This window comes from Aptenodytes patagonicus, chromosome 3 (genome assembly GCF_965638725.1).
Source record: "Aptenodytes patagonicus chromosome 3, bAptPat1.pri.cur, whole genome shotgun sequence".
NCBI classification, from domain to species: Eukaryota; Metazoa; Chordata; class Aves; order Sphenisciformes; family Spheniscidae; genus Aptenodytes; species Aptenodytes patagonicus.
This window is the reverse complement of record NC_134951.1, coordinates 24,652,567-24,668,037: the sequence shown is the minus strand read 5'-3', so window position 1 is coordinate 24,668,037 and position 15,471 is coordinate 24,652,567. Positions and strand designations below refer to the sequence as shown.

Genomic DNA, 15,471 nt, shown 5'->3' with positions numbered 1-15,471 from the left:
ATATCCTGCCCATGCCACAGGCTTCACTTGTTTTTTCTCTACAGGACACCACATGCATGAACACTTGAGGCTGCCAAAGCGTGATACGGTGATACGATCCACACAATGTTGCCTTAGAAAACACATATTTGCAGATTTGGACTGTAAGGACCAATCGCTCCCCAGGTTTCTTCCCATCATGCTCTCGCAACACCAGCAAGCAAGGTCTAAGAACAAGACAGGGTAGATGACAGGAGCTCATGTTTCAGGAAAATACCACTGGGACCAAGTCTTAAGGTGATATGGGGAAAGGGAGTGTTGGGGAGGTAAAAACACTTCTGGAAATATAATCAAATTGTTACAACAAAATTGTCTTTAAACCCCAAACTCTTTCAATTACCTTCTGGTGGTGGGGGAGGGAATTCCTCTGTGTCCATCCTAGTGTATCCACCACGCCTTTAGCAGACTGAAAAACCCTGCAAAAATGAAGGGAACATGTTTTGTAGATGAACATAGTTTCCAAATATTGAGACACTCCTTTTCAATTTGGCCAAGCTCATACCTATTAGCTAATACCATTATGGAAGAGAGGAAACGTGCCTGGCTTCTTGCTTCAAAATACATCTAGTCCAAATTTTTTATGTACACAGCCCTCAGTATTGGAGCCAATTCTTGCAATGATCTCAATAAGCGAGCTGAAGAAAGATGAAGTTTTCAAACTATTTGGTACTCCACAGCTCCCACTGTGACAATCACAAGCAGATTACTAAAACATGTTATTTCAATGCCTGTTTGGAGTATATATTCTGTTTCAAAATCTCATGAAGGGGAGAGGGAGAAAAATTCTAGGAAGCTCATCAGTTTTGGTGATGCTTTTCTCCATTTGGCAATCAGAAATCACAAGTTTTAACTATACAGTTTATACACAGCTGCTTCTTTTCTTTTCTTTTTTTTTGGCAACCTTAAAAGCTCCGCTTGAGTCCCTTTACTTTCACCTCTCCTGAGGAGAGTGAAGTACCAGTGAGCAGTCTCCTGAGCACCTTCTCTTTCCTCCTCCTCTTTTCTCAAATGCCATCAGTTTCATGTTTTAAGGAAAAGAATAAACCCACAAAGCATTCCCATACTTTGGTCCTGAATACACACTGGGAGAGAGCAAAGGCCAGAACCCGCAAGAGAAATTTTCCTTCCTTCCCCGTAACAGTACTTAATAGCGATATTCCAGTATCATCTGGAAGGACGAACTGGACCTGTTGTGCTGAGCAATGCACACACACTGCCCCAAACCCATTTTCATTCTAACTCAAAAGACAGCACATGAAAAAGAAAGATTTCAGAACAAGGCTGAGGAGGAAAAGTAACTTTCCAAAAGCCACAGAAGACAGTCGAAGAGCCAATGCTAAATTTTCTGTCCTACTCTTGAGTAGCCCATAGATGTTAATCTCAAGAAGCTACTGTTTCTGCTTGCAACAGCATACAAAACAGCTCAAGCCCTTGGAAACTCTCCATAGCTGAAGTATGAAAAGAGTAAGTTGAAGGAGATAGTGAAATTCAAGGTACAGTGGAGAAATAATAAACCGAATGAAACGGGATACAGAGGTCAAATCAGTTGCCACTTACAGAAGAGGTGGCAGTGAATGGGAGGGAGTGCCTCAGAAAAGGATCCAACCTTAGGAGGTACCAGGCAATTTACCTCCCTGACATCAGGTATGCAAGGGCAAATCATCAGGACAGACGTGCCAAGAAGGATAACAACTCTGGTAGCACAGGATCCTCATATGATGAGACAATTCATAACAACTTGCATTTTCTAAGCATACAAAATTCCCTTTTAAATTTTCTTAAGCTTTGGTAATTCTTAATGAAGTCCTAGACAAAACCAAGTAGCTTCAGAGCCAAGGCTCAGAAAGGATTCATACACATATACATCTGTCTATAACACACAAAATATTCCATTATGTGCTTTCACTGTACAGCGTCCCTTCTAAAGCCTCTCTCTACAATTTATATCTGCAGAGCTCAAAGGCGTGTTCCTGTTTACAAATGTCTGGAATGCATCTTGCCACACCAAAATTGTCAGCCAAAATGAGGAAAACATATGGTTTGAAGAAAAGGCTATTTTTCTTTATTCTTTTAAAGTTGAATCATCACTGTAACATAGATTTTCAAGTGAGAAACATACAATAACCAGCAAACCTCTGAAAGTTAGTCTCAGCTCCTCTTCCAAATACATCTTTGAGAGAGTAGCTAAAAGGCCTTCAGAATATTTTTTTAATTTAAACGTATGATGCAAGTTTTTAAACACCTGTGGAAGTTAACTTCAACAAGGATTTTAAAAATCAGTTTCTTCCTCACAAGCAAATACTAACAATTAACACGCAGAGCTGAGCTTGTTTTCTGGTTTGATCTAGCTCACAGTGACACGCTTCGAATTATACAAGAATTGTGTCGAAGAAGGACACAGACCCAGTGTTAAGAGTCCTAGCCACTGACCTGCTTGCTCCCGTCTGAACAGTGCAGTTATTCACAAGAAGAAAGATACACTTTCTCACTTAAGAATGCCTTAGGGGTTGACTTTTATATTGCGTTAATTCATCTTGAAGTTCCACAGATTTTTCTCTACTTTTTAGATGCTGAGAAAAACATTGCAGCAGCAAAGAGAGCTTGTGTATTGTACATTCCAGTAATACCCTCAATAAAAATAAAATATTTGCCATTTTATGTAGTAGACTGCATGTTCATGGAACGATCTCTAACAGCACCATATTTCAAAGAGAAGTTTTTCACTCTTCTATTGAGAGGCAGGGGAACTAACTCAAGTCAAAGATGTTTAAATCAAGATTAAGCCAGATGATTTAATTCAGCTAGCAGCATACAGCACAGTTTGCGTTTGTAGCTCAAGTGGTTTCCCCATTGATTCTGCTGCTAAAAATTACGCAACACACAACTATACAGGTGCATTCAAACAATAATCATGGAAATCACAGCTCAAATTAAGCTGAAAGAGACCTCTGAATGTTCTCTCATACACTCAGGACAGGTGTCTTCAAAATTAGATCAGGTTGCTACGGGCCTTTTCCACCCAAGTTCTGAACCCCCCCCCCCCCCCCCCCCCCCGGAAAGGTGAAGGTTTCACCACCTCCCAGGGCAGCCTGCTCCTGTGCTTAACCAGCCACACCAAGAAGAGTTTTTCCCTTATGTCCAACTGGAATTACCCTCGCAGCAGCTTGCGGTCATTGCCTCTCATTCTCCTGCTGTGCACCTCTGAAAAAAGCCTGGCTCCGTCTTCTTTCCAACCCCGCCTTAGGGAACAGAGGACTGCAATTCAATCCTCCTCAGTCCTTTCTTCTCAAAACGACACAAACCCAGTTCCCACCCCCAACCACGGCAGTGGCCTTCACTGGACTCGCTCCAGTTCGCCTGTCCCTCACTTGTACTGGGCCCCACACTGAACGCTGTATTCCAGATGCAACACCGTGACCACTAGGCATATGTTATTTAGTTTAACATAAAGTTATTTAAGAAACTGAACAACTATGTGCTTTTAAGACACAGAATACCAAAATTTCATTCCAAAGGTATTTAAAAATTCCAATTGGAAAAAAATAACCTATTAAATATGAAACACATGAGCTATTATATTCATGTGTATTGCATTATGAAATTATGAATCTGCATAATTGAACAACTGCCCTGACGTACTGGACATGACACAAAGGTTATCAAAATACGGATCTTTTTTTCCCTATAAAATTGATTTCTCAAACACAGTATAACCTCTAGTTAATGACTCAAACCACTCCTTTCCAGGCTCCACAGCAATCACAGAAACACAGGGACAGAAAGCAGCTCTCTAAGTTACCTACCCCAAAGGTTTAGATCTCCCATTGGCTTCCAGCTGCCCGACAATTCACCTGACTCAGTGCTCATCACCTTCTTTCCTTCAGGTGAGGGTAAACCTGAGGGTAAAGAGCAGCGGGTAGTGTGGACCACGGTGGTGGTCTACAGATTGCCTCCTTTCCATCTCTTCCCCCACATTTCCCATGTGTACCCAACATACAGCAGATGCTGGGAGAGAGGCCAAGGAGCACCCAGACACTTTGATGAAAGGCAGGTGACCCATTCTGGCCAAAAGACTGGTCCTCACTTCCCCTGTCTGCTTCCTGATGTTTTCACCTGGTCCCTTCCTGTCAAACTGTTAGGAGGAACAGGCAGCTCTTATTCATATTTACAGACTGGAAGAGGAAAGACAGCTTTCCAACTTTGCAAGTTCCCAGTTTAATTGTCTGCTTATAACGGGTTAGTCATTGAACCAATCTATCTGAGCAAACCCACGTGAAGAAAATATTCTGAGCCTAAGAGACTACTGCTGTTAAAAAAACTGATTTGTAGCAGGGCAGCATGTTTTTATTCCAGCAGTTTAGCTAGCAACTTTGTAAGTTTGTCTTTGAAAATCAGCAATAACCATGTTAAATGCATGTATTTTGAAAGAAAAAATTCAGATCCCTTAATATATTGCAATATATTTAGCCCTCACCAAGTCTGTAATGATTTACAATTTTTAAATTAATATTTAAGAAGAAGAAAATGTAATTAAAATACCACATCAAAATCAGATGTTCCTGAGCGATGTTTCTCAGACAGAGAAGTTCCACGCAGTGGAAGCAGTCAGATCTCAAATGGCACTTGCACCAGAAAACAGAACCGTCCGAGTGTGAAATGATCCCCAAATGCAGCTCCCAGCACTTATTCCCAGAGGGCTGGAAGGCATGTCCTATGAGGAGCGGCTAAGGACTCTGGGTTTGTCTAGTTTGGAGAGAAGGAGGCTGAGGGGCAACCTCATTGCTCTCTACAGCTTCCTGAGGAGGGGAAGCAGAGAGGGAGGTGCTGATCTCTTCTCCCTGGGATCCAGCGACCGGACGCATGGGAATGGTTCAAAGCTGCACCAGGGGAGGTTTAGACTGGACATGAGGAAGCATTTCTTTACCGAGAGGGTGGTCAAGCACTGGAACAGGCTTCCTAGAGAGGTGGTCGATGCCCCAAGCCTGTCAGTATTTAAGAGGCATTTGGACCATGCCCTTAATAACATGCTTCAACTTTTGGTAAGCCCCAAAGTGGTCAAGCAGTTGGACTAGATGATTGTTGTAGGTCCCTTCCAACTGAAATACTGTATTCTATTAGTTCAAATTTTCCACCAAGAGTGCTCACCTTCAACCGTGAAAGCTGGTACGGAAGGAAGTAGGAGTCTGCAGTGTCCCACAGCAGACCTTACAATCTCAGAGCACTAACACCTCTACAATAAAGGCCAGTGGCCTGGCATCCGTGAGACTGAAATTCTGACTCCACGGCAAATGGCAGTTTTAGCAAAGAAAACAAAAGCATCTTTCTACTTGTCCAAAGACTATAGAAGAAAGCTGGTGTTCCTCTCCGTGACTCAGTTTCCCCTCTCATTACCTCTGGTAACTCCTTCTGCCTCCAGGACTAGAAGGTCTCTCAGCTACAGCTGTGCATCAAATTTCATTCAATAGTTTCCTCTAATTGTGGGATGAGCAACAGACCACCAGTTGATCACTATTTGTATCCAGGTAGCTGAGAACATCTGCATTTCCACTTCATCAAAACTATTTTCCAAAAGTCATATACTTATACAATAGTCAGAAGGCAACAGAAACAGGACTGATGCAGACTCCACCAAAACTACGAGGCAGCACAGCGTTCATACCTGGTGGCACAGTATGTATACACTGAGCTCCCAAGAGGCACATGCAGCCAAGTTTTCCAGCTCTACCACCCTAAGAACTGTAAAGGCGACGTACCTTCTCTTTAAGAAGTAGTGTGCACTATAGCTGCAGTGACATCAGGATTCTTCATTCTTAACAGTATAGAAAGAATGAGCCAATGAGCATTTTTTAAGAGAAAACAGAAAAGATGAAACGAGGAGATTGATTTCCAAGGAACTGTGACTCACGGAGAAAGCATAGGCAGGCAAGCTGCAAAGCAACTTCTCTGAGAAAGCCTGAAAGCCTAAAAATTAAATTTAAAAAAACAAAACCCAAACAAAACCCACAAAAAAACCCCTGTGAAGAGAAAGCCCATGAATGTCTAAAACCCTCTTGTGTCCACATCACTTACTGAATATTGCTGTGTAATGCCCAATTGAGTCTTCTTCCACCTATAACTACAGAACTCCTGCTGGGAAGTAAATCTTGCTGAAATTTGATATATAGACTCTTTTGAGAGTGCAGAGAAGCAAGGAGAAAAAAAGAATGCAGAAGGAAAAAAAAAAGGAAATTAACGTTCCAAGTACCTCAAGATGGCTCTGTAACACAGAAAAAATAAAAACTGATAGCACAATTTTTTCTCCATACAAGACTATTCCTAAGAAACACAGACAGTAGACTTTTTTTTTTAAAGAGATGTTTTTATACTACAGTGGGTGTAAATGAAGCAGGCATTTATATTATGACAGCTTATCATCACATACTGTAAGCCCTAGAAGAAGGCTGTATCGACTCGATCATTATTTCTTTTAATGTATATTTGTTTTTATTAATAGCTAACAGTTCTGTACTGTACTAATTTTATTCTTAAATTTATCACCTAAATCATAAGCAATGGAATAATAAAGAACTGCATAGGTTCCAGTAGAAAATAAATATGAAGCCCAGTTCTTGGCTCAGTTAAATCAGGGGAAATTCTATTACCAGCTGCAATGCAAACAAGGTCAGATCCACACAGATGCACATTTTTCAGACTGCATGCAGAATCCACTTCCCCAAAAGCTACTTCGCTTCTTTTTCTGCCACCCTTTCTTGCACCAAGCAGCATCCTGCTAAAAGCTAGAGAACAACATGGCAGCAAGCCCTGAAGAAGCAGCAGTCTACAGGGACACCCTGAGAACGTGGCTGAAGATTGGTATTCTGATCCTCCTTTTTAAAGGGTATTATTTATATTTCTTCACCTAGAGCAGATTCCTGCCCAGTACATCATCTCCTGCAGGAGAGGAAAAGAGGAAGAAAGCAAAGACTGCATTTGCAGATTTGTCTGAGGGCTCCTATCCACAATGCAAACAGAAAGCACTATGGATTTTTTGATATTTATATTCTTCCCCTCTAAGGACAGATTATTATTGCAAGGCAAAATACAGAATCACTGATTCATAGACTCAGTCAGGTTGGCACGTACTTTAGGAAGTCATGTAGTCCAACCTGCTGCTCAAAGCTAGGTCAGCTATCAGGTGAGACCAGGCTGCTTTATCTACTGGGATCCTGAAAACCTCCAAAGACAGAGACCGCACAACCTTGCCAGACAACCTGTTCTCCTGCTTGGTTGTCCTCCTAGAGAAAAGCATTGCCCTTATATCTAGTTAGAACCACCCTTACTTCAGTTTATGACCATTGCCTGATGTCCTGCCATCTTCTTGATAACCTGATGGCAGGTGGGGGCAGGCTACCATTAGGCCCCCATAAAGCATCTCATCTCCAGGCTAAACAAGCCCAGCTCCCTCAGCCTCTCCTCCAGGGGAGTGCTACAGCTCCCTGACATCGTGGTGGCCTCGTGCTGAACTTGCTCCAGTTTATTCCACATCTTTCTTGTACTGGGCCGGAGTGGGGTGTGGACATAAAGCTGGATGCAATGCTCCAGGTGTAGTCTGCCAAGTGCTGAGTGAAGGGGAACCCTTCCCTTTGAAGGAGCTCTTCCTTCCCACATGTACAACCTTGCCCTCATCCTTGCTGAATTTCACAAAGTCCCTGCCAGCTAGGTCCTCCAACCTGCTCAGGTCCTTCTGAATGACAGCCCTGACCTCAAGCACATCCACTGCTCACCCCTTCCCCCAGTTTGGCATCATCTGCTAACTTCATGAGCAATGGCTGGTCACCTTCCAAGTCATGCATAACATTAAACAGGACACGTCCTACAACAGACAGCTGGGGCACTCCACTGGTTACCAGCCTCCAGGTAAGTTATAACCAACTAGCCACCTCTAAACCCAACCATCCCACCAGTTTTTCACCCATCTAGTAGTACACCCACTCAGATCATAATGACATTCTGCAAAAGACCTCGCTGAACCCAACACGAACATATGATTTTATTAAGCTCAGTAGTACTATACTTAATTTACAGATGGGAAAGCTGAGACCTACAAATATTTAAGGAATGAGAGAGAGCATCAGTAAAAAGTTACTGAAACCAAGGAAGGGAACAGGTTCCCAAACATGCACATAGGGCACCTGACTTCTAGTAAATAAGCCTTTGCTCCTGCCTTTTGTGCTGGCAACTGTTTGAATACCCAAAGGAAGAAGAGGGGCATAATCCCGGGTTTTGGAGGCCATCCTGGCGGTCGAGTGTACCATAACAATCACAAGCATCCGAAGAATTAAAAGTGACTGCTGGAATCACATACTTTTAGTCAGGACTGATTTTTTGTTGTTGTTGTTTTGTACCACACAAACTAGAGGACTGTGTTGCTGGTTCAAGATCATGGTCTTCCACGTTACACGCACAGGCAAAATAAAAAAATATGAATACTAAGCATTTTTCTTAATTTGCTCTAAATTTGATTGCAATCAAGTAATGTCATCTGGAAAAGTAATCTTATTTCTGAAATTTCCTCTTTTAAACTTAATCCAAATTAGTCCCTTCCAATATTGGAGATCAACTATTACCTTAATTGGAAACATCCTCAGGAAGATTTCTATTTTTAAGTCAGAGAAGATGCTTGCATACTGCATAACACTTCAGTTGTGATGTAAACCTATGTATGGTTTAGTTGCATACATATTATTTTAATACATATGTAATTACAATTATTATGCAGAGACTTTATAAATGTTTTTTATAAAAAAGTGCACCAAAATAGTCACTTACTCTAGTAATTCTGATCAGCCTCACATGTAAAATACAGTATTTTTGTCACAGGGAAGATGCCCACTCCTGAAAACTATTTTGATTCCCCAGCAAATAAAGTTCTTGGCTTCCAAAAAAAAAAAAAAAAAAAAAAAAAATTACACAAGAATCTTAGCTTCCAAAAAAAGAAAAAAAAGGGGGGGCGGGGGGAAATTTTTTACGGATGAAGTCAATAAAGCATTTTTTTCCCCTCCAACTATACTTAATCTGCACATCCATCCCAAAAGCAGAAAGTCCTGGTCAAACTTGCATTAAATCCATGAGTCCTAGTTTTACAAAGCATAGGTTGTCTTTCAAGATACTAATGACAATTGATGAAAATTTCCATCAGAAGCTCTTTCCAATTGTACAAGTGAAATGATACACTGAACTGAAGATTCAGTTCTTACCGCTTTCTGCAAACCTAGTCCTGACAGAGACCCTTTTCCTAAACATTTTCAGGTTTTGGGTACTACTGTCCTTGGAAACGTAACCATACTGTTTCCCATCAAGGACAACCCATTACAGACAATGAATCACATCTGATCATTACAAAAGTGTCCAAATGAACAAATTTATTTCACCTGATGAATAAAGTTATTAAGAATATAAATACAGACTCTTATTCCTGTGTTTCTAAAAAAACTATTTGGAGTACAATATGGAAATACATTTCTAATCATAAATTAGTCATAATGCATGCTCTAGAAAAATAACACAAACTTCATTGATTTGTTTTTTATAACACCAAAATATTATTCAAATAAATCAGAAATCAGGTAATGCAGCCGTTAAAATGTCAATTAAAGTAAGAAAGAAAAATAGCAATAGTGCCTGCACGGAACAGCCCTCATCTTCAAAATATGTATAATGGAAGGCAGTTTCCCGTGGACGTGTAAGTTCTGCATCTAGTCCTAACATCAGCAGTCTTCGCTCTTTCCTTGATTTGGAAATGATCAAGTAGACCTCTTCCTTCTCCAGCTTCTATAGTTCAAAAGTGACGTTTTTAAGGCTCAAATTAGTCAGTCCATGGTTTGCAACAACAATGAATATTATGTATAAAATTCTAAAAGAACACTGAGTATGTGACACCAAATGCTTTAAAATGGTGAAAAATATAAAGTCAAGAGCTGTAAGCTCAAGCCTCACTGTGGTCCTAGCAGGAGCTCTAGATATTGCTGTTTACTTCTCAATAACTTAGGATCCCATTTTACAGATGAGGAAATAATGTTTATCCCCTTTCTTGAAATTTATGAGATGTATATTCTGTATCTCTAAGGAAAAAACAAATATTCATATGATTTCTGCAATCTTTTTGAAAGCATTTCTAGAAGAGATTACAGAACAGAGATGAGAATGAGTGTTTGACCTTGAGCTTGGATCCCCATAGTTTGTATTCATGGTTCAGTCCCAAGTAACAAGTATTGTACAGTACAGTAAGTCACTGAAACAGATTTTCCCAAGATAATGCCCCTATTCAGCACCACGTAAGTAGAACAATTTATTTTGCTCTGGTTAACTGCTTCACCCACGCATTTGACATTAAGCTTCAGGCTTCCTGACTGAGCAGCGAACATGTAGGACATGAATCAATGTTGTGCAGTTATGCATCGCTTCCCACAGTCTTGCTGATTCAGGCAATTCAGAATAAAATATGAATCAAGTTTTTGATCTAAAAACACAAGTTTGAAAACATATTTTTCAAATCTTGTTTAGCATTACTTGTCATCATTCCCTTAAAAACAAGTTGTACTTCTACATATCCCTGGTTTCAAAATAATCTGAAGTATTTTGGTGCAACTAAAACTCAGATTCTTTACTGTAAGAAAATGTCCAAGTGATTTAAATCTCAAAAGATGCTAACAATGCAGCAATTCCCTTCCACGGATATGTGACAGACCTTGAGTCCTAAGATTCTGCTCTCTGCAAACCACATATGCACACAATGACATTACTGAGAAAGATGTGAAAACAGAAAGAGTATTAAGACACAGTTGTATAGGTCCATGATAAGAATTTTGGTTTATCTTGCTCACGTACCTCGCTTCCTCATCATAAAGAGCACCTCTCCCTCATAACATGCATGCAGTCTCCCTAAGTAATTCTCAGGCTTCGGTTTATGAATCCCTGATGATTTCCAAGCACCCAGGCTTTCAGCTTTTCCACTCTTCAGACTACTTGTAGATTCAGAAACGAATTTACCAATATTAATTTTCCACTAACAGATGTAGTAACAGGAAAGACTTTGTACGAACAGGAACAGGAGTGGAAAAAAATATCCGTAATGAATGCTGATTTTAACAAAAGAAGGTCTTGGATATGAAAATGCCTTACTCATTTTGTAGAATATATACAAAATGAAAGACTAATTCATACCACTATCAACTAAGCCTCATTTATTTTATTTATAACATACAAAATGTTCAGAAAGGAAGATGCACTTGACAATTGCATTCACAGCGTTTAATTTAACACTGTAACTCCAAAGGAAGTTTCTCTAAGGGACAACTGCTGCAACAGATATTCCACAAGAAGCATCCAAGGATAGTACAGAAATGCACTCATGGCTCAAAAAGCCATCAGGAAGCTGAACTTACAGAAAAACAGTTTCAAAAAACGCCTTTAAATTTAGAGGCCATAATACAATTCCCCATGAGATCCCTTCTACAGTTCTAAACTAAAACTGTAAAATGGAAAGACATAATTAAAGAAAAAGCAAAAAGTGAAACAGAAGTCACTTTACAGCAGCAGAAAGAAAATTACTATCCCACATATGTAAAGATGAGGAAAGTAAGTTCTACACACTGCTCATTTCTCCATCACATAAAAAACTGAAAGCAGTGTAGTATTACAGATGCACAAATAAACTGACTGCAGCTCTCAGTTGAGATATATAAATTTTAATCTGAAAGTCTGAATCAAAACTACTTCTCCTCCTCCTGGATTGCAGAATTTGTTTCCTGGCTTCTTCAGACATAGACTGAAGTTTATAAATTTTCTACAACAGATTCTAAAAATAATTTCTACTTTAAATAGAAGCAGTTAATAGACTTCCTGTTTTACAAATGAGTAAAGCACTATTCCCAGTTGCATTAAATTCCACTAACAATTATGAAGTTTGACAATAGCCCTTCAGGTTTCAGACAAGTTTGATGTCTTCCTTCAAATGTTTATAAACTATGCAAGGACTCCTAAACAGCTCAGAATCAACTTAAGAACAACTCTGGTGTTTTGATTTCTTCATATCGAATGTATTAATACTGAGACTAAATACGCTCAATTGTAAAAGAAATGGAAAACAAAAGACAACACCCCGCCCAGCAGTAAGTGGTAGTGTCCTGGCAAAAAGGGAAAAAAAAAACCCAACAAAACAGTACAAGACTTTATACATATAAAATGATAACCAAGAAAACAAAGAAAGAAAGAAAAAGCTTCATTAAAAAGAGCAACTGAAATAGACTGAAAGACATTAAAAAACTCCAAAAGCATTTTAAAAAAGCTGTGATGTCTAACAATAAAAATTCAGCCTACTCAAAACTAAGGCTGTAACTTACGAAGTTCGGATTCTGGAAATCTTGAAGACATGCTATACAGCTACTAGGTTTAGGAAAATCAGAACCTTTTATATTCGACATATGACTAAAGTAAGTGTTTAGACTTAGTATTTCAATCCGGTGTAAGTCAGCACACTTCCACTGAAGTTACTGGGCTAGAAGAAAAAAAAAACAAGATGCTGAGGTACCTAGACCCTTGATTTCAATCACAATAAAAATGAGAATCTGAATACTATTTATGTAATACTGTGGGTTTTTTAAGTTAATCTCAATAAACGTTAAAGCTTGTTTCACAGTATTCTACTCTGGGAAAGGACTGTCACAGTCTACTGATGAGCAAAACCATATCCTATCTGCTGAGAGTAACCACAGCTGCTGGTCAGAAGAGGGCTGCTGTACATGGGCATGGAGGGAGGCAACTGCCTCTTCAGTACTTTGGTGTGCTCACCACTGACCTGTCAAAGCGAATAGCACAAGACTTGCACATTTGGTCTCAATGTCTCAGAGCTGCGATGCCAACCTGCACACACCCATCACGCAGCATTATGACTTCTCTCCATATCTTGTGGTGTATGGACTCCCGAATCCCAAACCCAGAGGATCCTGCCAGGTCCTGGCACTCAGCAGGAGCTGATGGACAGCACGTTCCTCAAGCATCTATCTGCCTCCACGGTCCTTTCTCCCACCACATCCACCTGTGGGTATCAGCCACAAAAGCCCCACACACTGGACACCCAGTGCCTGTTCCATCACAAGACACCTGTCGCCACTCATGTAGTAGGTCACATCTCACATACAACACCACAGGTAAGCTAAGAAATCCGTAGACTATATTATGAAAGTCTTGAAATCTCACTGTAAAGCCTTCAGAAATATCAGATTTCAAGGTGGTGTCTAAAGAACTACTGTTCATAACCAGATAAACACATGTAACTACTTCATGGGCTACTGAGCCCGAGGGTGGAAAAAAAAAAAGACAAGATGGATTAAACAAAGCAAGTCAGACAGATTATCAAGATCAAACAGATCACCCAAGTGAAAAGAATGAAGGGCCCATTGAAGAAAACAGCTGAACAGCCAGAACCCCTGCCTGAATAATGGGCTTGCAATTGTAGGCGCCCAACATGTCCCATGTTCAGGCAATAAATCTGTCTCCTGAGCACCAACAGAAAATTTAAAAAATATAACATCATTTCTACTGCAGAACAGATTGCTCATTGGGGTCCATTAAGCACAGTAAAGGCTTTGGGAAAACATTTATTTTCTTTACAATAGTCACAAACTAACATACATTGGTATATCCTCACTGTATTTATTCAGCATGAGACAGTTTTTAAACAGTCAATCTTTCTTGTTTCCTGACTCATGCAAAAAAAAAAAATCTATACCTTTTTATGGTAACAGTTAAATTGCACAACTGAAAAAAAGAAGATACTTTTTACACTGCAATTAATCAACTTCAAACCTGCTAGCACAAGATAAAAGCCATGACCTTAGTAGCTTTGGGGAAAAAAAAGAAGGATTGAACAAATACTTGAATGAAAGAGGACAGAATTTAGGATGGATAAAATCTTTTTGGTCAAAAATACAAACACCACCTTAAAGGCCTTTAAAATAAGCCTTTGCTATGGGCAAATTATTAATAGCTGTCTTTCCAAACACCTGATATTGCCTACTGACAAAGCTCACTCTCTCGCCCAGGTGAATGACTGGCCCATCTTTTAAAGCTGTTCTTGCCTTACCCTGTAAGAACAGGGTATCTTTCAAAAGTAACTACATGGTCTGGGATCACCGCAAGCAACTATGTAACTCCTCCAATAATTAAAGTGTTAACTATAAAGAAACCAAAGACAATTTTAAAACCTCCTTTGGAAAAAAAAATACAGAAATGGACAGCTGTTATTGTGCCAAAGTATTTTTTCCCTGTTTCAAGAAAGCCAATTTAATTCCACGTGCCAACTACAAAGCTGGTGTTGAACACATTTTTGAAGAAGGGGGAAGGAAGGAAGGAAACTCAAGTCCCCCTAGGAGTTTGGATTTTCAATAGCCTTGGCTGTACCTGATTAAAAGGCGAGGGAAGCTGGAGCCGGGCAGCTCCCGATGCCGAAGAACACCAAGAGGTGCACACGCGAGCAAAAACCCCAGCGAAAACCTTGAGAAAGAAACTTCACCAAAGATCAAGAGCTCGAAGTTTGGAAAAGAACTAAATGCCTTTATTAACGATCCCCTGCACCCTCGCTTCAGTAACTCGCCAAGCCGCGTTACAGTGGCAAAACGTATTTAATAACACATTTAAAAGAAAATTGGGTTTTCGTCTCCCCCACCGAGGCGGGCTCAGATTCCCAGCTGCCACCCGCGGGCTCCCCGCAGCCCCAGCGAGGCACCCCCAGCGCCCCGGGGACGGCGGCGGGAAGCAGGGGGACAGCTGCCGGATGAGGAGCGGTGTCTCCACACGGAACACCGAGCCCTGCCTCGAAGGACGAAATTTTCCGTTACTAACACCTCAGCGAGACCCCGGCGCTCCCCGCCGGCCGCAGCCGCCCGCGGCCCCGCCAGCCGCGGAGGGAACACCCACCTCCTCCGCCGCGGCCAGCGCCGCCGCCAAGAGCTCTGAGGCCGCCGCCCGGCCCGCTCCGCTCCGCTCAGCCGGGGCTCTGGCGGCTGCCCCGCTCCCCGGACACGTCACTCAACTCCCTGCCCCCCGCAACACACACACACCCCGGCCCGGGAGCTGCCGCGGAGCGCGCACTCACCGCCGAGCGGAGCTCCCGAGCGCTGGCGGGAAGCCGCCCGCCCCGCTCCGGCCCCCGCTGCCGTTACCGCCTCCCCGGGGCCGCCGCCGCCGCTCCCGGCCCGCCGCGCCCCGCCCGCTGCCGGGCCTTTCGGGCAGCTCCCGCCGCCATTGGGGCAGCGCGAGGCCCCGCCGCCTCCCAGTTGGCGCAGCCGCCCGCCGGTCGCGACGGGGCGGGGCGGGTGGTGGCGGCGGGCAGTCGTCGTGTCCCCCCCCGCGGACCCCGCCGCATTCCTGCCGCCGCACGTGATACCGCCGGCG

General features: G+C 41.8%; 1 protein-coding gene across 6 annotated transcripts in view; it reads right to left on the bottom strand.

Moving 5' to 3' along the window:
• ARHGEF10 (Rho guanine nucleotide exchange factor 10) overlaps window positions 1-15,226 on the bottom strand; it is a 127,037-nt gene extending 111,811 nt beyond the window's left edge. For all 6 annotated transcript variants that reach the window (XM_076332892.1, XM_076332894.1, XM_076332895.1 and 3 more), the window contains exons 1-2: window positions 15,173-15,226; window positions 380-455 (exon numbers count right to left, since the gene is read on the bottom strand). In XM_076332892.1, the coding sequence (XP_076189007.1) occupies window positions 380-416 (37 nt within the window). In that variant the 5' untranslated portion in view covers window positions 417-455; window positions 15,173-15,226. The remainder of the gene's footprint in view (window positions 1-379; window positions 456-15,172) is intronic.
• Between the last annotated feature and the right edge of the window lie 245 nt (window positions 15,227-15,471).